Source organism: Grammomys surdaster, unplaced genomic scaffold, assembly GCF_004785775.1.
Source record: "Grammomys surdaster isolate TR1022 unplaced genomic scaffold, NIH_TR_1.0 127, whole genome shotgun sequence".
Lineage (NCBI taxonomy): Eukaryota > Metazoa > Chordata > Mammalia > Rodentia > Muridae > Grammomys > Grammomys surdaster.
The window spans coordinates 2,805,366-2,828,944 of NW_021604585.1; the positions used below are offsets into that span (position 1 = coordinate 2,805,366).

General features: G+C 37.3%; 1 protein-coding gene and 1 pseudogene across 1 annotated transcript in view; both read left to right on the top strand.

Moving 5' to 3' along the window:
* Nucleotides 1-23,579, top strand: part of Mnat1 (MNAT1 component of CDK activating kinase) — a 94,958-nt gene that overhangs the window by 62,880 nt on the left and 8,499 nt on the right. Inside the window, exons 5-6 of the mRNA XM_028789324.1 lie at nucleotides 937-1,077; nucleotides 7,108-7,242. Of these exons, the coding sequence (XP_028645157.1) occupies nucleotides 937-1,077; nucleotides 7,108-7,242 (276 nt within the window). The remainder of the gene's footprint in view (nucleotides 1-936; nucleotides 1,078-7,107; nucleotides 7,243-23,579) is intronic.
* LOC114608180 lies at nucleotides 17,430-18,183 on the top strand (annotated as a pseudogene).

The window sequence follows — 23,579 nt, forward strand, 5'->3', positions numbered from 1 at the left end:
CAAAGCTAACACCCACAGATGAGAGAGCGTGAAATCACTGTAGGATTGGAGTACCTCACCAAAAGTAAAGTCATATTTATTAGTACCAGGATGTGGGTCTTTAGTCTGTTTATAATTTCACTTGTAGTCTCAAGGAACACTTATTACCATATCAATAGTGTCATTACTACATACACTGTGTATGCTGTATCCACACTCGATGTGCTTAACTGGAGACACTCCGACAACATGGAGTCATATCTTCTTATGTTTGCTCTTACTAATCCTTCTGGGTAAAGTTGGATTCCCTTCTTAACTTAGAAGCTTGTGTTAAGTACATTGACTTATGTAACTGGGCTTTAGGAATTGGTAAAATGATTAGGAGAAATGCTCACAATACTTAGCAGCTGACTTAAGGAAGACAGAGAAGAGAGTGAACTGAAATGGTTTTGAAAATGAGTTCACTTGAGGTGTGGGTCTGCTCCTCAGAATCTAGTGGACCTTGTTTAATTTTGCACATAATAAGGCTATAGTATTGGAGTGCAGCTCCTTTTTCTCCTTGAAAACTTAGTGTTTTGTTGAAATTCATGTATTTGCCTAATACATGAATTAAGAAAATCCATGTTAAGTTCTATAAATTATATGCCTTCAAATTGTCTGTAATAATTACAAATTAACTCACCCCCCCCCCCCCCCGGTCCCCGTATGAACTAGTTACTCCATTTTTGCTTTGGGCTTAGTGCACTTGGTTTGGTGTTTGTCCTTCCCTGGGGTAGTTAGTACATGCTCACATAAAATAACAAGTGCCCTAATCTGTTCTGTATAGAGTTGTTAACATTACTAAAGCACAAAGGATCAATTGGCTTTATGCTTCTAGTAAATAAAGTAGAAGACTATGGTATAGGATTGCTATTGGCTGGTAAATTCATTCCATTTCTTATGGAAATGTTTGTTTAGACTCGGGAGCAGGAGGAATTGGAGGAAGCACTGGAGGTAGAACGCCAAGAAAGCGAACAGCGACGACTGTTTATACAGAAGGAAGAGGAGCTGCAGCAGATCCTGAAAAGGAAGAACAAGCAGACCTTTTTAGATGAGCTGGTCAGTATGATGCAGTCACCACTTAAACATTCATCTTCTTGTGGATTTTGCAGAATAATGGCATTTAATAGCAGTTCAGAGTGTTCCTGCTCTAGTTTACTTTCAGTTTTCCCCCAATACATTTAAATATTTAAAATTTTATTTATTATTATTATGCACAAGGATGGTGCTGGGTGGAGAACACGTGCCTGCCATGATGTGTATATGGAGGTCAGAGGACAGTGTTGTTGAGTTGGTGGTCTTCAGGATATCCAGGGCTACATTGTAAAACATCTATGTAAGATATTTAAACAAAACAATAAAGTAATTCAGTGCGTTTCTGCAATCCTGTCCTCTGCAGGTCTCCTTGCTGCCCATGTGGCTTCTGTAGTTGTGTAGTTGGACATGTTTACAGTATCTCAGAGCTGTAGGAGCAGTAGTCTAGGAGGGAAGAAGTAGACACTGGATGGTTAGAAGGCTTGGGCTAGGAAACTGGCATAGCACACCTATTAATCGGTGACAGAACCTGCACCATCTCAGGGAACGGAGGCGTAGAGTCTGTTCCTCTGTGGGTCGATGATGACCACTTCATCTATAGTGTCTGCTTTAAAAAATGAGCGTGTTTCTAGAATTTGGCATAGACTGCGTTAATTTGATACCCAATTTCTACTCCAAAGAGAGTTAAGTGATAGAATCATGGCAGCAACCTTAATTATAATTTTTATTATAGTCACATACTTCCTTTTATATCATTCCAACGTCTATAAAAGATTTAAAGTGATTAATCTTAAGGGATGAAGATGCTTGTGGACCTTAAAGAAGGCTGTCAAAGTGAAGCTTTGCTGGATTATACTCCTACCCTTTCCATCTTCCTCCTCTTTCTCCTCCTCCATCCTCCTCCTCTCCCCTTCCCCTCTCCCAACTCTCCTTTTCTTCTTCTTTACCTTCCCCTCTCTCTTCCTTCTTCCCCTTCTTAGCTTTTGTCTATATTCATTTCACTTTCACATGAGAGATTAACATAACTGACACACATATTAGATATGTCTCTAAGTTTACTAAAACATTGTTTTTAGAGCATTTTCTCTTAATAATTTCCTAACAATTTTTGGTTTTGAACATGTTGATTATGTATTGAAATACAGTGACTGCATATTATATTTTTGCATGACAAATAACATATTTGGATGAAATGTTATTAGAATATTAGTACTTTCAAGCAGTTATCTCTGTATTCAACTTTGTTAAGAAATAGTCATAGTGACTATTATCTGAGATGTAGTTCATAGAATTCATACTTTATTATTGATACTAGTGACATCACAAGCTGGAAAATGTTCCTTTCTGGGAAAGCCTTTCTGCATTACCCCCTTTTTATGCTGTCTTCATATATTCATTTTTCATGAGGCATTTCTTGATTATTGATATGCTTCTAGTCTTAATTGCTGTGTTGTTAATTCTATGATAGAATAAATATAAATGTAGTTTCTACTGTGCCTTTGTTCAAAAAGCATTTTAAGCTAGTTAACAACAGGCAAAATAAAAGCAAGGTTACATCTTAAATGAGATGTAGGTGAGAAACTATCTAGAGGATTATTTAGAAGAGAGTGCTCATCTTACATGCCCGTCTAGGGCTAGTGAGGTGCCCTAGCAGGTAAAGGGCTTTTTGCCAAGCCTGACAACCAGCGTTCAAGCCTTCCACCTGGTGGAAGGAGAGAACTGATTTTCACAAGTTGTTCTCTGACCTCCACATGCGCTCCTAGCATGCACATGCACACTCAGATAAAATAAATAAAAATGTAGTGAAAAACCCTCCCTACTTTGAATGTGTAGAACAAATTTGCTTCTAAACTCAAGTCTGCAGCATCTGAGCCAGAAGAAGATGTGCTTCAGCCAGTCTAGTCATTCTCCAGCAGTCTCCCATTAGTCCTGTGTAGCAGTTGGACTTCCGGAGCCTGTCAGTCCTCAGAGCACTGTCTTGTTGCCTCACTGAGCTGTGCTGGCATCAAGCTCCCCTCAAGTGCACTGAGGCATGAAGTAAGACGCTCTGTCCAGTGTTGTACATTGTGTGTGATCTGAGCTTATACTGGTACTTGTGAGTTCCCTCCTCCCTTCCTGTTTTCTTCACCTGCAAGTCATTACTGCACATATTTTCCTCACTATTTAGACAATGTAACAGGGTAGTTAAATAATTCTCGGTAATTCACTGTATTCATTACTACAATTAATCAGTATATTATAGTTTATAGAATAACACTGCAGTTCAGTTTTTTGATTTCAACTTTTAAATTTTTTTATAGATTATTTCAATCTTTATTAAAATTTTTTACTTTCAATCCTTGACTAACTAAATTCATTAAGTTTATTTTATCTTGATTGGTCTATATTAATGAAGTGAAAATGTATTTTTCTATGTGTTTTCATGTTAGCTTTTTATTAAAAAGGAAAGCTAGCATTGGCATCTGTAAGTATGTCTAAAAGGTTTAGTGTTTGAAATGTTCTCTGAACAACACTTAATGCAAGGACGACTTATTGGAACTCATTTCTTTCTTTCTTTTTCTGAGTTTGGTCTTTATTCCCAAAGTCACTTTTTAACCTTCTGAAAAGCACTGGCAGCAGCACATTATACTGTATGTGACAGGGTTTAATGTTACGGTCTGAATGTTTATGGCTTTGCATTTGCCATAATGTTGGCTAAAAGTCCATTTATTTTAATCCTAACTGTAAATTCAATTTTTTAATAGTTTGGAAAAAGATTTTTAATCAGGTTCTGTGTTATTAAATCTTTTTATATTCTTGTTTGAAAATTCTGTTCCATTTATGTCTTAAATTTTATGAGTTAATGCTGTTGTCAAATGCAGTAGCTGATTCTTATTAGGAATATTGTTTGCCAGATGGCTTGCTTAAAGTCAGTTAAAATAATCTTTAAAAATGGTCATTATAAGGCTTTTAATGAGTATTACAGGCAGTCTTATTAAAATTTCTTTAAATATTAAACAGTGTGCCTTTAGGCAATTATATGGTCTCTGCAACTTCCAAGGTGAAGTGTGATTCTCAGAACAGAGGAGTAACCCCCAAACTGGACCTGCATGCTCTGTATTCCCCAGAGCATGCTTCACAGGCTTGTTCTGCTCCAGAAACATGCTTGTCACCACAACCCATGCTTAGTTCTTTTTAAACACTCATAAAGGCCTTCAGGCTCCCAAATTTTAAGTGCTAAAATAGAAGTGGTAGGTTTAAAGTAAATTCTGTGGCTTGATATTAAAGTTTGATTCTTAGAATGCTTAATTTTTAAAAAAACTTCAGTTATCAGGACATTTAAACATTCTGGTTTTTTAATGTGAATGAGATCCTAAGATTATAATAAACTGGTTTTGGTTAGCAACATATTTAAAGTGAACACACTGTATTGCTTTTATATATTTTTTAAAGCCTATGTGTATGTGTGAGTGTCTTTGTATGAATAGGTTAGCTGCCTGCTGTAAGTGCTGGGTTCCCTGAAGAGCAGCAAGCACCTTAACTGCCGAGTCATAGCTCCAGCCCCATTGTCTTGCTTTTATATATGCGGTTTTGCTTTTTAGAATAAATATCAGTTATGTATCAATATTTACACTCATCTCAAATACTATAAATTAGAAGCCAATTATTTAACTTTTAAAAATGATTATTTATGCGTATGTATGTGTATCTGTGTATGGGTATATGCATGAGCCAAAAGCCAAAGGAGGGCTTTGGGTTACTTGGAACTGGAATTATAGGCAGTTGTGAGCAGCCTGGAGTGGGTACTAGGAAGCAGACATAGGCTTTTAGGCTAGGCAGAGATTTCAGTCATTATGTGCCCATCCTTTTAAATGAAAAATGTTTAACTCTAAAAATGAGATCCTCTGGATGAACAGCAAGTGCTTTTAACCATTGAATTATCATCTCTCTAGCCCTTGATATGACTTTACTGCATTAATTAATTGTGTATATGTGTGAGTGTAAGATGTGTGTGTTTGTGGAGTTGGTTTATTACGTCTTTATATGTGTTCTAGAGGATCGAAGTCAGCTCTTTCGGCTTTTGGGCAAGCATTTTGACCTGTCCATCTATCTTTCTAACCCAATGGTTTAACTTTTTAGCCAAGAATATTTCTTTTTTATTTTTATTTTTTTTTACTTTGTGTACATGAAAAGATATATTTAAAAGATACTTTTGGCTATAGCCCATTTAAAGTCTTCTTTAATGTTAGTGTTGATTACAAAATGATTACAGAATGCCTAATGGAGACCTAAGCTTGCTTGTCGCAGGAATGCACAGCAGTGCAGTACAAGTGCTCTGCTGTGAAACAGAAGCGAAGTTACTGAAGACTATTCTCAGGTTGTTTCCTAGTCACCTTTATTCTTGTTAAACCCAGGTTTAGGATTTATTTTATGAAGAAAATTGGGTCCTAATATGTTTTCATCTTCATGATACTGCTTTTGCAAAAACAATTTTGGGTTTGTTTTCTAAGATAGTATCTCATGTAGTCTAGGCTGGGCTTGAACTCACCATGTAGCCAAGCCTGGCCCAGACCTCCATTTTTTCCCTATTAGGTACTTTTGTACCACCATGCCCTTCTATGTTACAAAATTCTTAACGTTCTTGTGGAAGGAGAGAATCAGCTCCTGCATGTTTACTTTGACCTCTGCACATGCTCTTTAACATGTGTGTGACACACACACACAGAGTCACACACACACACTCACACACACTCACACACACTCACACACACACACTCACACACACACAAAGAGAAGAAATGCAATTTTTAGCATTGATGTGCATCTTTATCCTCAAACAATTCTGTTCAGTTGAGTTGTTTGTTAGTGCTTCTGTGCTGAAACTTTAAAAGTTACTTTAATTGTATTAATCAGCCACATTTGTGCCTAAAATTACTAATGGGTTAGAGTTGGAAGAAAAATGAGAACCAGTGGTAATGTTTGCTTTATATTATGAGATGTTAGTGGAGGAGTTTCTTAAGGATTAAATTCTCGGTGACTGCTATTTTTAATACTCAGTACCCTGCTTTTTGGTGGCCTCATGGCATGACCCTAGAGTTTCAGATATTCTAGGCACAGCACTGCATCACTGAGCTGCGTTCCTTTCTCTATTTTTTATTTTTAGATGACCTCAATACATTGCCCAGGCTGGCCTTATACTTGCCTTTCACATGTAACTTGAGTGTAGGAAGTAGAAGAGTGGTGGGGTTTGTTGTGTTTTGGTTGTTTTTATTCCCTTTGTTTCCACACATAGAGTATATACTCTTGTACTCTTTCTCTGCATGTGTTTCTGGGTTCTTCCTTAACTGACAGCTCAGAACGATAGACGTCTAGTATCATTTACTTAGACCTTAGCGTCACAGCATCTCAAGCATGTAGTTGCTCAACAGGATAAATAGCAGTCTCTGTGTTAGGATTGTGTTAGCATAAGCAATTTGCTGCTCAGAATATGAGCATGTACAGATTTGTATAAACAGTGGTCCTGGGTAGTATTGATGTATGATACTAAATGTTTATCATTTTGTTACTTGATTAAAATTTGACTTAAAATTTAAAAATAAAGGATAAAATAAACAAATACACATGTGGTGGTACTTAAAATAGTTCCATTGTGCAAAACAGAACAAGGATTATTTGCAACTGCCTCAGGTGAAATCTAATGGGAAGCATTTCAAATGGTCTAAACTCTGGGTGAAAAGAACGTGTCTCAGGTAAACCTCTGGTCTAAGTTATAGCTCTTCTGTTCTTTTGGAATTAGCTTTCTTTCTTTAATAAATGGGTTGGTGGCTGCATGAAATAGGACCCTATTATATTCTCTTTAATGTACATTTTATAAAATTCTTGTTTGCAGGTTATTTTGATTTATAAGTCTACAGCAGCCTTTTCTTATTATGGAATGTTAATATTATTTTGTAAAGTGTTCTATATAAAGTGAATATTTAGGTCAACATCAAATGCTTATAGAAGAGACATAATTGAAAGTGTTGTTGCTTTTTCTTCTTTCTGTCTTACATTTCATATTGAACTTTGTTTCAGGAGAGCTCCGACCTCCCTGTTGCTCTGCTTCTGGCCCAGCATAAAGACAGGTCGACCCAGCTGGAAATGCAGCTTGAGAAGCCCAGATCCATGAAGCCAGTGACATTTTCCACAGGAATTAAAATGGGAAGCCTTGTTTTAATTGTTTATTTGAAAGATAGTTTTTAGGACTATGCTTTTAAGTTCTTTAGTAATTTCTACAGTAAAGTGAATGGTTTAGATATTTAAGAACAGGTATGTTCTGGATTAGATGCCTGGAAACATGGACGCATATAGTATAAGGAAAGTGAAAAGTAGTACTTCTCAAATTATGCAAGCTGTTTTTCAGAATGATAAGGATTAGTATGGTGGTGTGTGTGTGTGTTACTGGAGATGAGACCTAGGCTCTTACACATGCTAAGCAAGTGCTGTTTTGCTGAGCTACACCCAAGATCTGTTTTTCCTATTTTATAAACTTGTATTGAACACTTCTTCAAAGAAAAGCGTATATATATTTTTAGGGAATAATGGAATATTTATCTACTGGTATAAAGTGGAGCAGTGGATTAATTTATACTTTCCTGCAGGCAGTTTTTTTCCTACACAAATATGTTTCAAAACTATTTTAAAGCCATTTTTAATTTCTATACTCTTTAAGAGTAAAGTGATTTGAATTAAAACATTATTTAAAGTTGCCATTCCAAAGTAAGGATACGTTGATGAAGTTTTTTCCTGTAGTTGTGTATGAATTATTAGTTTTATTTTTTTATAACTTTTTAAATGCATGTATTCATTGTGTGTGTGTGTGTTTGTGTGTGTGTATGTGTGTGTGTGTGTGAGTCAGGGTGCATGTGTAAAGGTCAAAGGACAACTTGCAGGAGTTGATTCCTTCAGTCATGTAGGCTCTGGGGATCAAGTGTCAGTCATCAAGCCTAGCAGTAAGTCACTGAATCATGTCACTGGCCTGTGCCTTGCTCATATTGTTATAATAACTTTTATGTGCTTCACACATAAAATAGCTATATTGAAATATAGCTAAAATAAAATAATATGGTTTTCAAATGATTAAATATATTTTAAAAGCTTCATTTCAGTAACATAAAAGTATTATACATGGTGAAATTATAGTTAAAGATTTGGACTGTAAAGTCAAGTTTGTCTCCTCATCTGTAACATGACAATAAGTGTTTCATATAACCAAGGATGTTAAAGGAGGTAATGTGAGGAAATGGCCAACACCATGCCTGGCTGAGGGAAGCTCTAGTGAATGAGGTAATTACTCCCAGTGATAGCGTCAGTGGATTACACAGACGACTGTTCTCTTTTATTCCATATCTGTCTTCATCCTGTTGTTATATGTTGAGTTGGATTTAGACACGCATTTAAATCTTGCTTCTAACTTTATTGACGTATGATCTTGACCAATTTGTCTACCTTCATTCTTTTTATCTATAAAGTCATTTGTTTCTTTTTAAGATTGTTTCGAGGATTAAATAATGTGATCCTTAACTGCTCCTTGACATGTGTATAGTATTCTCTAAGTATGAAATAAATTAGCATTCTTCTGTATTCTGTAATATTTTGTTTTCATAATATAGTATGAACTATAATATATTCTACATATGTGTAGAATTTTTATAATTATTTTCTTAAAATGTTTCACTTTAAAATAGAAAGGTCCACAAATTAAGACTTACAGATCCATAGCTTGTGAATTGGTTATAATGTCTAGTTATAACATTTTAGCAAATAGAATTTCTTATCTTGTGTTAGTACTCTGTAATTTTTTTTGTTTGTTTGTTTTGGTTTTTCAAGACAGGGTTTCTCCGTGTAGCCCTGGCTGTCCTGGAACTCACTCTGTAGACCAGGCTGGCCTCGAACTCAGAAATCCGCCTGCCTCTGCCTCCCAAGTGCTGGGATTAAAGGCGTGTGCCGCCACCGCCCGGCATGTAATTTTTTTTCTTTCACCATCGCAGTCCCAGTATTAACTACCCATAATGCACAGGTCGTATAGTAAGGCCTTAAGTCATCCTGTTTAACTTGTCAATTCCCTTCCTTCCTTATCTCATCTATCAGTGTCACCTAATAAGCATTCCTAACTCCTGTGTGGAAACCAGGGTAGAGAACAGATGACTACAGACAGTTGATCAGAACTGTACCAGAGTTCATCTTAAAAATCTTTAAAACTCTTAGTCACTTATATAGACTGTAAATGTTTGTCACTTTGACATTGTGGTAAATGAATATTTTTTCATCCTTAAGCTAGTTTATATTGCTTTTTAAAAATATCTAAAGTAGCATGTTGGAGTGATGGTTCAATTGCCAAAGTACATGCCGTACAAGCTCGAGGTCCTGAGCTCAGACCTCAGAACCCAGGTTTAAGTAAAAAAGCTAGACATGGTGGTATGTGCCTGTGACCCCGGTGCTGGCTGGCAGAAACAAGTGAATTCTTGGCCCTGGCTAAACAGCCAGCATAGCCCTGTCAGTAAGCCACAGGCCAAAGAGAGACCCCCATCTTAAAAATTCAAGTTGAGAAGTCCTTGAGGAATGATTTCAGAGATTGTCTTCTAGTTTCTATATGCACATGATGCAATTTTAACACTGAAGGTTGTAAGGCGGGAGGATCGGAAATTCAAGGTCAACCCGACCCTTAGTGAGTTTGAGGCTGACCTGGGTTACATGAGAGCTTACCCCAAAGATGGAACGAGAATAAGTGTGTAGACTAGTTTTTCTTCTCTGAGGTGAATTCTAAAGACAGTATGCAATCTCTTATAACAATGTGACTTTTATATTGTATTAATCAGTCCTCTCTAATGAAATGTATAAGAACTTGGCAATTAAGAATCCACTGTCCCATGTGCTCCCCCTCCCACCTTCACCCACTCCTGAAAAGCTTAAGAGGATGGGGTTTGTGGCTTTTTGGTTGACATTTCTATGTCATTATATGCTCATGAGTAAGTGTTTTAAAGTTGTTCTTAAGGGCATGCTGTACCAAGGTGGCAGAAGCTGAAAGACTAGTCCAGTAATTTTTTAGATGAAGTCTAGTGCTTAGATGACACAAAGCAGCCACATACCCAGAAAGATCTCCATCCCCTGTTGAAAGCAGAACATTATGGGAATGCAAGCACAAATGACACAATAATGTTACCATGTACACTTCTCATTGGAGACAGTACTCTATCTCTAAAACATACAGACAGTTTCTTCTTACCTTTTGCATGTGATAAAACACTACCTTAGTCTTAGCAATTATGTAGCTGTTGCTACCATTTTCCAGTTGTCTTTCTTTCATAGTGCATATAGAGATGACAGTCTAAGTAGAAGACACAGAGCTCATCCTAACTTTCTTGCAAGTTCATTTTTTCCCACCTGCTACCTACAGCAACATGAGTATCTCAATGATGGTTTGTCTCTATTTCAGAATTTATCTAGACTACCCCTTCCTCCCTTTTCTTCATCTCAGCCATTCTAGGCTGGTTGCTATCAGTTGATCTCAATTCTGAGCACCGTATAGTCTACTCTATAAACCTTTTAGATGGTTCCCTAAATGAATGGACGATAACAAATAAGCAACATTGAAAAAGTTGATAACTTTTTTGCTTAATATTTTGTTCTCTCCAGTTTACCTAGGAAAAAAATGCAGAATGTTAGTCAGTTATTCTTCTCATATCCGAAAAAGTGACATTTATACTAATAAGTTCATGATGAAAGTGAGTCAGTCATGGAAAAATTGCTGTAGAGGAAACTAAAACAAGAGAGCCTCTGTAAGAAGTAGCCTTTCTTTTTACAAACAAAAGCTCTGTTTAGAGTGTCGTCTCCCCTGCCATGCTTGCTCATTAGAGTCGGTTCAGGGGAACTCTCTTCCCATCCTCACTTTTTGAGAGATCATCTTAAGTACCCCAAACAGACCTTGAGCTCTTGATTTAATGGGAGATGATCTTAAACCAAACCTGGTCTCCACCTCTGCAGTGTTTGGATTGTGGAGGTGAGCCACTGCACCAGCCACACTGAGCTTTTGATGGCCTTATCGAAAGTATCTTCTTCTTACCCACATACCATTATTTTATACTATTAAAGTCTTTAAATGTTTATTTCTATGTTTGGCATCTAAACTTTGCAATCCTAACACTAGAAATGTGACAGGGTGTAGTGAAATTCTCTAGATGAGTGGATGAACGTTATATATTATGTTAATAGTAATGGAGCCCAAAGATACACAAATGCTTTGAAGCTTCTTTTTCTTTATGCTTGGGATATTCTTAGAGCTTGTGAAAACACTGACTGTAGTTTAGGAAGAATTAGTTATATTTGGTTTTCATTGAGACCTCTGAGCGGAAGATGACATTTCACAGCCATTCTTCCTGTGTTTTAGCTTATATCTGTCTTGCCTCCTCTTCTGCTGTGTTTACTGAGTCTTAGAGGGGATTCTGTAAGTGCCTTACTTATGGCTGAGCCCTTGTCTGTCAGTGTCATGCAGTAGCCATGCGACTACATTCACCACCATTCACTGGGAAGATGTGCCATTTTATTTTAAGGGCCTCGAATGTCCTTGGATTTTGGTAAAAATCAATGCCCCACAGATAACAAGATACAACTATACTTGTTAAGGTCAGCTTAAAAAATTTTTGAACAATCACTGATTAACAAATATATTGTGATAAACACACCATGAGGAAGGTCTTTGTGTGTGTGTCTGTGCTTCCTTGGTGAGATTAGGAAAGAGAGCCACAGTTGGCTCAGCAGCATCTTCTCACGAGAGCTGCAGAAAGCTTCAGTCTCAGGTCATCATGGCATGCTTTAACCCGTTTCCTTATAGCATGTGGCCATTAAGGCAAAACTTGAGTGTTTAGCAGATCGGTATCACACCCTGGCTTTGGGTCAGCAGTGTTGAAAACTGTTATAGATACCAAGTTCTAAAGGGTTAGAAGGGTTCCTGAGAGTACCATTCCTGAATTCCCACAATGGTTTGCTAGAAGAGATGCCCACTGTTTATCTGATCGTTTTGGTGTTAAAAATGTTCTGTATAGATCTGTCTCTGCCCCTCCTTCCCTCCCTCCCTCCCTGTTCCCCTCTGGTAGAAGGTGTATCTTACTTTGAGTTTGTTTTTAATCATTCTTAGCATAGTTGTAGAAAAAAAGACTTATTTCTATTTTTATAGTGCCTTCATGTTCTACATGTGCCCCAGAGTTTTCATATGGGGACAGAAGACAACTTGCAGGAGTTGCTTCTTTCTCTCTCCACCATGTGAGTTTTGAAGATTGACCTCAGGTCATCAGGGTTGGTGGCAAAGCACCTTTACTTGACAGAAGAAGCCTTTGCTTACCGACCCCCAAACACCAAGTTTGATCTGCAAGTATATGCATATTTTTCTTTTTTCTTTCATAAATTGCTTCATTTCTTATCTTCCATCCAGCTACTTTTTTGGATTCTTAAAATTCCTTACTTTGTGTGTTGAAATGTATGCTAGTTACTAGATTATAAGTGTCTTGGGGGTAGATGCTTCACGTTGTCACTTAGTTTTATATAATCATATGAACGTAGTACTTACATAGTGTTACCTATTCATAATCAGTTTTACATATACAAATGCAGGTGATATTAATACATCCTATGTTGTGTAAAGAAAGCAGTCTTCACTAAGAAGTGCTATCTAGACTTGAGTTATGATGGTGAAGGGACAGAAAATGGGCGTGTGAGGGACGACATGGAACAGAACCTGAGCTTCTTAGTAGATGTCCATCTCAGCGAAGGCCGTAGTTACTGTTCTCAGGTGCTCCTCCTGGGAGTTCTGTTAGCCTTGCAGCCTTGCTACCACTCAGGCCTGTGAGCTTGAAATGTATCCTAGCTGCGTTCCATGGGTGTGAATGGCATCTCAATATGGTTTGGGAATTTCTCCAAGCTTAATGATATTTACAATCTTTTTGCACACTTCTTTGGCATTAGCATTAATTTTGTGTATATATATATATATATATATATATATATATATATATATATATGCATGTCTCACATGCCTATGTATAAGTAAATATATACATATATATATATTTATATAAAGTGACATATTACTTGTTATGACTTATAATCTGATTCTTTTAGTAGAATGATGAAGTCAGAATAAGTGATATTTCCATTTCTTGAATATTTATTATTTCCTTGTTCAGAGTCCATCCTACTTGTGCTTTTGTTCTTGGCTAGAGTTACCTGTACACAGTAGGACATTAGCCATGTTCTTTCTTTATGCCTAGCTGTACCATTTACCTGCCAACCCTCTTCTCTCTACCCTCCCCACCCCCCCTTCAGCTAACCACCCTGTGCATCTGCGGATCAGCTACATACTGTCCTCTAGCTCCATTCATGCTGCTCAGAGACAGAATGGCTTTTATTTGCACAGCTGATATTCCACTATGAATATTTACCACATTTTCTTTTATCCATTTTTCTGTGGGTGGGTGATTAGCTGTCATGGCCATAGGGAAAAGTCCTGCAGTAAACAGGCATGCAGACACCTCTTTGACACACTCATCTTCTTATCCCAGGATATTCATCCGGTAGTAGAATTAACATCTGTGTCCATTAGTTCTCTTTGTAGTGTTTTCAGGAACTTCCCTGCTGCTTTTGACAATGGCTGTGCTGGTTTGCACCCTCACCAGTTGTCTGAGAGATGCCATCTTTGCCCAGCACTTGTCATGTGGTGATAATTGCTCTGCATGGAGGTTGGGCATCTCTTCATGGTTTTGACCTGTAAGCCTGATGGTTAGTGTTGCCGAGCACGTCTCATTTACATGTTGGTTATTTGTAGATTGAAAGGAAATATCTGTCTGTATCGTCTCCTCATTTCTAATCAGGTCATTCACTACTGGTTTTCACTATTGGCTTGACTTTCTTAGATTACTTAGATTACTTAGATTTCTTAGATAAAGACATTTTTTTCCTCACTCTGTTTATGCCATCAGCTTTGTGTTTTGTTTTGCCTTTCTAGTTCCTTGTATTATTAATTTTGTTGTTGTTGTGTGTTTATTTTTTGTTTTGTAGAGACAGGGTTTCTCTGTGTAGCCCTGGATGTTCTGGAACTTACTCTGTAGACCAGGCTGGCCTTGAACTCAGAGATCCCTGCCTTTCCCTCCAGAGAGCAGGGATTAAAGGTGTGTGCTACCATGACCAGCTATATTATTATAATTATTTTTTAAATAAAAGTCTTTTGTGTCTTTTTTTCTAGATTCTTTAACAGGCATTTCTAACTGTAAACTTACCTGCTAGTGTGGCTTTTTGCTATATCCCATAGGTATCTGTATGTTGCATATCTGTTTTCGTTTATTTCAAGAAGTTTTAAAATTTCCTTTATTCCTTTCACTGATCCATTGTGCTCAGAAGCACATTGCTTAGCCTTGGTGTCTTTGTAGTTTTTGAAGTTCCTTTGTTAATTTATTAGGGAAGACATATGGTGTGGTTTTCATTGCTTAGATTATGTTAAGACTTGTTTTGTGGTCTAATACAAGAATGTTCCATCTACTAAAGAGAAGACTGTGTGTTCTCTAGCTATTGGGGGCATTGTTTTGTGAAAGTTTTCTTGCCACTTGCTTTATAGTTCCCTTCTGTCTGGAGGATTTGTCTATTGAAAAGCTGTCACATTGGATTTGATCTGTTGTTTCCTTTGCTGTGAGCTGTCATCTTGCTTTGGTATGTCTGGATAGCTTAAATCTATTTTTAATTGGATTTTATCAACTGCATATAAATGAACAATGATTTCTTTGGAAAACCCTGTAAAACATGTAACAAAGAAATAACAGTAGTTTATACAAATTCCATTAAATCTAAGAGATTACTTTCAAGAAAAGCAAAATACTTGACAAGACCTTACAGGCATACTGATAAAAGCTCGTTAATGAGGTGTGTGTGTACCCTCACCAGGGCTTCAACTTGTATGATTTTGTTATGTGTTTGAGGCTCCAGTGCGAGCAGGTAGTTTAAACATTTCATTACATTTAGACTTGGAGACTAAATTCATCTCGTTTGATGCCTTTTCCCTCAAGTCTTATGGCCCTGGGATTCAGTAATCGAGGGTCAACTTCAACACTGTTACTAGTGAGAAATGGAAATACTAGTTAAGGTTTTGTTTAAGCACATGCTGTTTCAGTTTATGTTGTGAGGCATGTTGTACTATTGTTTAATTCTCTTTTCTCCTGCCTTACGGTATTTCGAACTCATGGAGTCATTTTCTGATGTGTGTCAGCTAAAAATAAAGCATAAAAATAAGATTGATAGTGATTAGAAGTTTTAGCTTTTCTTAAAGGTCTGTATGATCTTGATTAAACATTTTATTTTAATGAATACTGAATGATAATATTTAGTACTAGTATGAGATACCAATGTATTTGATACTGGATTAAGAAATGCACATTCTCTTTAGATATTTATGTCAATAAACATCGGGCAATATCATTGCCATGTAATGTCTAGAACTCCAGTTCCCAGCTAGAGATTTGATTTGATGCTTTATTCCTTTAAAAGTGTTACTGTGAACTATAGGCAGGCAAAGGCAAGAAGAAGGGTAGCAGATGGCAGGGAAATAAAACAGTAAAGTTCTACAGCCTTGTTTGTTTTGGCTAGTTCTTGTCCTAAGCACATGGAAATACTTTGCACATTTGAGAATTGTGAGCGTCTACCGTAAATCATTCATGTAACAGAAACACAATTAGATTATTCTGTTGGGACTTTTCATTTCTAGTGCTTTGTCATAAGTAAATAAATTTCTTCTTTCAAATCATATTTTTGATAATGTATTTGGAGCATCAAATGCACAAATTTAGATTGGGTGGTACAGTTAACATAAATAATTATATATTTACCCAACATTTCCTTGTTATTCATAGTCTTCTGCTATAAAAATAAATGTTATTACTAGGAAGAGACAACATATTTACCAAAAGTCAATGTAGTGAAATGTTTACAACTGCCTGCGTTCCTAAATTTCTTGTATATAATTTCTTTTTTTTCTTTTTGGCTTTTTCGAGATAGGGTTTCTCTGTACCACCCTGACTGTCCTGGAACTCACTCTGTAGACCAGGCTGGCCTTGAACTCAGAAATCCACCTGCCTCTGCCTCCCAAGTACTGGGATTCAAGGCGTGCGCCACCACTGCCCGGCTAATTTCTTGTATATAATTTCTTGGTATAATAAGTTTTAAGACCAAAAACAATGTTCTAGTGTTGAGTGTACTTGCATGTATATATGCAATATGGGTATTATTAATCAGCCCAGTTGTTACGATATGTTCACTAAGTACAAGGTACAGTGAAAGGCAGATGAAAGTACAAGCTGCAGGCTATTTGTTTAATTATGTTTTATTTTAGCAGTGTGTCTTTTGTATCAAACATGTTAAGTTTTGAGAGAGAGACCAGCAAAGACGTGATCCAGGACCATCCCTTTTTGAACAACTATATAATGTATGGTAGTAGGTTCTGCAATGCTGTGCTGCACATAGATAGCTCTTTTGAATGAAGATTATTGGCATTGATAAGGCTTTGTGAAATAATTTTTTATATTACAAATTACTAATTTTAGTTTAGAGATGATAGCCACAGATATAATTACAATTTCTGATACAAGCTCAGTGTTCCTGAAAATGGTAAGTGATGTTGCACACTTTTTCTTGGCTATTTCAAATTCTATAGAAGTTCCACTATCCTTTTCTCAAAGGTTGTCAAGCTAGTTCCTTGTGTCTTACATGGTAATAAATTGTATCTTTCTCATGAGAGCATTAGTGTTGAGAATAGAAAGTAGTGGAGAATAATTGTAGTTTTACTTTTTTCTAGTCTGATAGTACAGGCAATAGAACCGGAGCCCCCATTTATAGAAGACAGAGTTATTATGGCCATGAGGCTTCAGTGTCACATCTGATGGGTTCAGATTCTGGTTCTGTCAGTTAATGCCTGTGGGACCTGGGCAGACATTGGTAATCTTTACGCTATACCTTGCAGTGTGTTCTTCATGGGACTAAAATAACATACTCAAGTTCTCGGAGAGTGTCCTTTAAATAATCTTAGATGTTGTCAGTTACAAGGCAAACTGCTTCCCTTATTTAACAATTTCTCATAAAGATTAACTTTGTAAAAAGTAAAGAAATTATCAACAAAGATATCAAAGCAAAAGAGTGATTTAGGTGACTAACTCCATGTGTAAGGTCATCTTACACTTTAATATAGGGCTTTTGGAGGTCCAGTGTGGGCGTGCTGTGGAAATGTCACTGTCAAGTCACAGGCACCTGACACCCTGCTACTGGAGAAAAACGTCATTACATTGCATCTTGTGGCTCAAAGAAAGATGGTTGTGAATACTGTATGAATGTTTTTGAGAATGAGTAACATCTACTGGGCCTGACAGTGATGGATCTCATGGGCAGCTTCATCTCCTAAACAGAGAAGAAATCCTGGCATTTATCAGGTCATGTGACTGTGGGTGTGGGAGACTAAGTACTGGGTATCATCTACATCTGTACACCTTTAGTGCATCCAGAGTCTTACACTGTGGGATAGTATTAATGTTGCTGATATAGACAGAGTGTGTTCAAAGGCTTCAGAAGATGTCTGGGGAGATTGTTAAAGATTTTCATTTCTGTGGTGGCAACTTTGGCTCTTTTGGGCAACGTTGGTCCTATGAATGTGGGAAAAGTGGCTGAGTTTGCTTTGTCCTGTATGAACTTTAATGACAGACTTGGGTGTGGACTGGGCTCTGAATCTCATGCTGGGTCGCTCTGTTGTTGCACGGGATTCCTGGTGATTCAGTTGTTCCAGGTGAATTCTGTCTGATTTTGTTGGTGGTTTCGAGAATGGCAGTTGGCCTTAGGTGGACCCAGTGGAACACTGGAGGAGAAGTTACCAGCTGTGATACTGTGTGTGGTGGGCTTGGGGCTCCCTAAAGATAAGTGGGAGGCGTCATTGGATTGATAGAGAAAGTCTGCGCAGTTTCATGTTCTCCTGTCACTATGAGGATCCTTGTCATATCTTATTTGGCATTGCTGTGTTGGAGGATTAAACCTGTTAGTCCTGTCTTTTAAATGCCTGAAGAAGTGTTTCAGAGGGTAGATAGTCTAAACTGAGCTGGACTCAGAGATGAGAAGGGTGCATGCTGCTGTAATCTTAACGTTGTTGTGTTTGAAGCACTTTTCAAACCTAACAGTGACTACTGCTAATACTTGTATATCATGCTAACTTAGTGATAAATTATGCAAACTGTACATATTCTAAAATACCTATTTAGATCTTCTGCAGTGTTCTTGTCTATACCTAAAGTTTATGTTTTTGAAGTCTTCATAATAGCAAACTTACAAAAAGCTAGTGTTTCATTGATGCCTCCACATGATCTGTTGACCTATAACAATAGTGATAGAGAGTGACTTTGTCAACAGTGCTAACTGATACAAGTGAGTTACACTCATGATTTAAGTTAAAAAATGCACAAAATTAAAAATATAAACTTGGTTATAGACTCTTAAGCCCTTTAGAGTAGAGGGAAGGGAGAATCTTTTGTTCTTAGTTGTAAATAGACTAACAGTAAAGAATGTCACAATCTTTTATAAACTACTAATGAGTTCATAAGTCATTAAAAGGATGATATAAAAATGACATTTTATAGATAATTGGAATTCTAAAAGTAATTCTGCTCCTTCCTAATATTTTGTGGGGATTTTCTGCTGTGAAGATCTAGTCTGGTTAAATGCATAATGCCACTAACTGCTGCCTGGCAATCCATTAGAGTTGCTGAAAACAGAAAAACAAGAATTCAAAGCCTGTCAGCGCCTCGGATGACCTCAGGGTTTAGAAAGAGCCATGTTTTCTTGAGTGAGACACCAGAGTCGGGGAAGCTGCGTGAGCCTTCGTCCTCTTGTCCTCTGTGGCAGTGGTGACTGATGTCAGAACAAGGACACGTGTCTCTGCTGTCAATCGTGTCTTAGGAAACAGGAAGTCTAGGTCCGCTTTTCTGAGACACTGTGGTTTTATGCCTTAATTAGACATGGAGAATTTCGTCTGTGTCACGTAGATTTTTGTCTCTTATTGTTGAAGGGGATTTTTGTTTTGTAGACGGGTGCCTTCAATTGCTAGGCCCGAAAATGTACTTGGTAGATTTGTTGGGAGACAAAGAGGGGCGTATCTATAGACTGTTTGAGTGTTTTGCTGGTAGGTTGTAAGTCTTTAGCCAGGCACAAGGACAGATGAGAGAATCAAATAAATAATAAATAAATGAGTAGAAGAGACATCATTAAAGAAAGAGTAAAAAATTGAGAGGGTAGTAAGGCTGTAGACATCTTTCCTAGCCTGTCTGGTTCTGAGAGTCCTTGGCTGCGTCATTTCTAGACCCCGAGTTAACCCTGGTTGTCTGCAGTCGTCCAGGTTCTCATCACAGGGAACCTGCTCCTGTTCTCACTATTACGGGGAGGAAATGTGAGTGCTCTGTGTGTTCTCACTATCACGGGGAGGAAATGTGAGTGCTCTGTGTTTGTCTTTTTCTTTTTTAAAAGGAAATTATAAGGATAAAAAGTATAAAGCTAATTTCTGTTGATAATTAAAATATACAAATTTTAAGCAAGACACAAAATAAGCAAATGATCCTTAGTCTGTTTTAAAAAGAACTACTTCATATATTGCTTAAGAAAACTTATTTTACAAATGCTTTTTAAAAAATATCAATAATGAAGTAACTAAACTCAGATGTTTATCAAATAAAATCATACAATTCCATTTCTCCCTCTTACACCTTACTGAAGTCAGGAAGGTTTCCTTGTGGCAGATTCAGGTTGTGACCTAAGATCAGGGAGCGTACTAGGAGTCACAGTGGCAGGAGGGATGAGCTTCTTGTGACCGTGGATGTATCCTGTTGTAGGGACATACAGTGCCCGAGGAAGGCACTAGGTGCTAGATGGGGCTGCAAAGGACAAAATGGGAAAAAAAATCAAAAGGTTAGGGACTTTAAGCTAAGTGCCAGCTATGCTCTTAAGAAAGAGAAAGCACATTTTTCTTTGATTATCTCTGTATTGTTCCCAGATCCTAAGACAAAATTAAAGATAATTAACGTACTTTATATGTTGTCAGTCTGGGATCACACTGTCATTAATAATGTTCCTTCCATGGAAAGGTGGTTTGGACTTCATTATAAACAGACCCCACCCCCTTTGCAGTCTTTGGGGATGGAGGGATGATAGATTTTTGTTATGCTGCCCAGGCTGCCTAGGCAGTTTGAACCCAGACTAACCTTGAACTATCTAAGCTCTCACCTCATCTCCACACTGGAAATACTATGAGCTTGCAACACCATGTCAGGCTCTCCTATAAAGCATTCTCTAACGGTTACATTAGATATATTGATGATTGCCTGCAGTGATTCTATGTGGTGGAATATTGAATGACAGTGGAGGTGCTATGAAAGATCCTCCTCCTCCTGATGATGATGATGGTGGTGGTGGTGATGATGATGGTGGTGGTGGTGATGGTGGTGATGATGTAGCACTGATAATGAAGTTCATTTTGTAGGCACTTTGACACAATGGAATCTTTTATATTTTAAATATACTTATAAGCAAAACTGAGGCTTAATAAAAGTCCCTGTTCATCTTTGTTCAGAATATACATTTCAAGATATAGGATGACCTTTTGGATTGCATAGGCTCCCCATCTCTGTCTCTGTCTCTCTCTGCCTGTCATCTGTCTGTATTGACCCATGTGTATACACGTGGAGGTCAGTATACATCAGATGTCTTCCTCTAATTGCTCTCCACCTCAGTTTTTGAGACAGTTTTTCACTGTACCTGCAACTGACTGTTTCAGCTAGACTAGTTGGCTCAGAGAGCCCCTGGGATTCTTCTGTCTGTCTCCTCCCTCCTCAGTGCTGGGTTCGGTTCCTGGTGCTGCGCATATTACTTATGGAACCACTTCCCTAGTCAAGTCCTTTATTTTTAATATTGTATTATTTTAAAGACATGTATGTCAGTGGGATGCTATAAGCACGTAGACCATATACTTGTTTTCTTATTGAAAAGAAGATATATTGATGAGAAAGCTATGTGGTGTGAAGAATCAGAGCAAGTGGAAGGAAACTTGTTCCTACAGCCTTATTGGTTGAATTCCAGGCCAGTTAGAGATCTGTTTCAAAAAGCTAGCTGGTTGGAGTCTGAAGAATGACGCCCAAGGTTGATCTTTTGCCTCCACACATATGCCACGCATGTAGACATGTCCGTGTATGTACATGATAGCACACATGCACACACACACAAACACCCCTCTAGTTTTTCAGATCAATTTTTGAGTCATTTTATAGCTGTTCACTTTGTTTTATAAATATCAATTTTTATGCTGTTTCATATAATATAGATTCATATTGTGAATATTTTAGATGAATAATTTTCTTATATACTTAATTTTGTCAAGATGTAATGCCTATAAAACACTTAAAATTTTTATTATTTTTTTATTTTTTGAGGTTATAATCTAATTGAATCATTTCCTCCCTTTCCTTCCTCTCTCTTGTCCTCCTGTGCATGTCCACTTGCTCTCTCCCAAACTCATGGCCTCTTTGTCTTCAGTTGTCACACACACATGCACAGATGGGAAACCACTTAAAGTTTAATACTTTTATTTTCTGAGAGACTACATTTTCTAGAAAAAGTGTTGTTTTGGTTTAGTGAATAACAAATGGTCCAAACTCCTAAATTTTTAATTCCCTTGAAGGAGACATAGTAGAGGTAGACACTGCTTGAGAAAGCTATTCTAAGAACTGAAATAACAATGGTAATCTAATGAAAGGGATTTCTTTTTTTTAGCTGAAGACAAAGTATACTTGGTGCTGTTTATGAATATGCCTATTTTGCTTGCTAGTGAACCCCTAATTTCTATAAATGTCCTTAGATTTTCTTAGAACAACAAAATAATTTAATAATAAACTATTTTAAAATGTATTCAGAAAAGCATTAGAGATATTTTCAAGTTTGTATACTTGGTGTTAATGAAAATATGAGAAATAGTACAGTGAGGAAATGCTCACGTGACTCAGTGTCCCTGAGAGTCTAAAATGTTCGGCAGCTGAGAGGCTGGTTTGAACTTGACTTTCAGGATTGAACACTTCAGCCACTACGGGAGGTTTGCTTGTTTGTCCTTTCTTTTTTCAGCAAGGCTAGATCAATTATCAAGTGCTGAAGAATTAATTTAAACAGTATGGTAATTCCTGTTATTAGAGATACTTCTTAGAAACTCTTCTGTCCCTAGAGAACAATCAGCTCTGAGTTCTGAGGAGGAGGAGCCTGCTGAGGATGCTCCAAGCTGAAGCAGACAGAGTTTGTGAAAGGCCCACAGGAGAACCACAGGAAAGTCTGGAAGAATGGAAAGTTTCTGGTTTTTAAAAGACCAATGAGTGATGTGAGATTAAAAGCAGTAACAAACAAACCTATTTTCTTATCGTGTAGTCTGTAAGCACAGGGTTGGAATAGTGATTTTATCGCCTTTACCTTGTAAAGACAGCAAGGTAGGTAATTGTTTGAGGATCTCAGGATTAAGAGTGCTATTGCTTGAATGTATGTTAACTGACTGATTTTCACAACCTTTAGTACATAGCTCTGTGTGCTAGCGTTTTTCCCAGTGTAAAATGAATCTTAATATGTCCTACAGTTAGTGACAAATAAGAAACTTTGTAATTAAGAGACAGTCTGTTTATTTAAGAGCCTTCAAAGGTTGTAAAAGATTATACTTGGCTATATGTGAAGGATAAATGTTGTGAAATAATGCCCCTCAGTTCCCCTTTTATAATAAATCTCAGCTGTGTGTTCAGCAAAAGGGCTCAGTGCCAAAGAGAACAGGTTCAACTTGTCTGTGAGGATTTGCACTGCAGCAAAGCATACAACTGCTTTGTAGAGGTCGCAGTGGAGGTCACAGGCGTGTGTAATAGTCAGAGTGGCTTTAAAAACACTGTCGAACCTAGTGTTGCCTGCTATTTAAGAATCAATGTTAACTTCAAGCATTGAAAGTGTAGTTAGATCATAAAAGTAAATACTGAGTACAGTTCTCAGTCTGTTTCCAAATGGACTTCACCTTGTAGCAGATCTTCTTAAAGATTTTCAGAGTAATTTTATATTTCCCTGATGTAGGAAAAGTGTTTTCTTTGGTAATTCTAATTGTGTTTAGTGGGATGAGATATTATTGTGTAAGAACAGATTTTTATGATGGGGACGGGGAACTGTAGTTGAGTTCCAGAGCAAGATCAAATGCCATGACATGGTGACAAGGTGCCTGTCTTCACTAAGTCCCATTTCTCTTGATTTTAATATCATCAATGGAATCAGAATTTAATGACAGCAGCAGCAGCAAAGAAAATACCATATTACAATATTACCATAACTCTTTCCCCAAGTATCTTAGGTTCATCTCTATGTTTATCTATCGTCTGCCTCTATCTATCTATCTATCTATCTATCTATCTATCTATCTATCTATCTATCTATCTATCTATCTA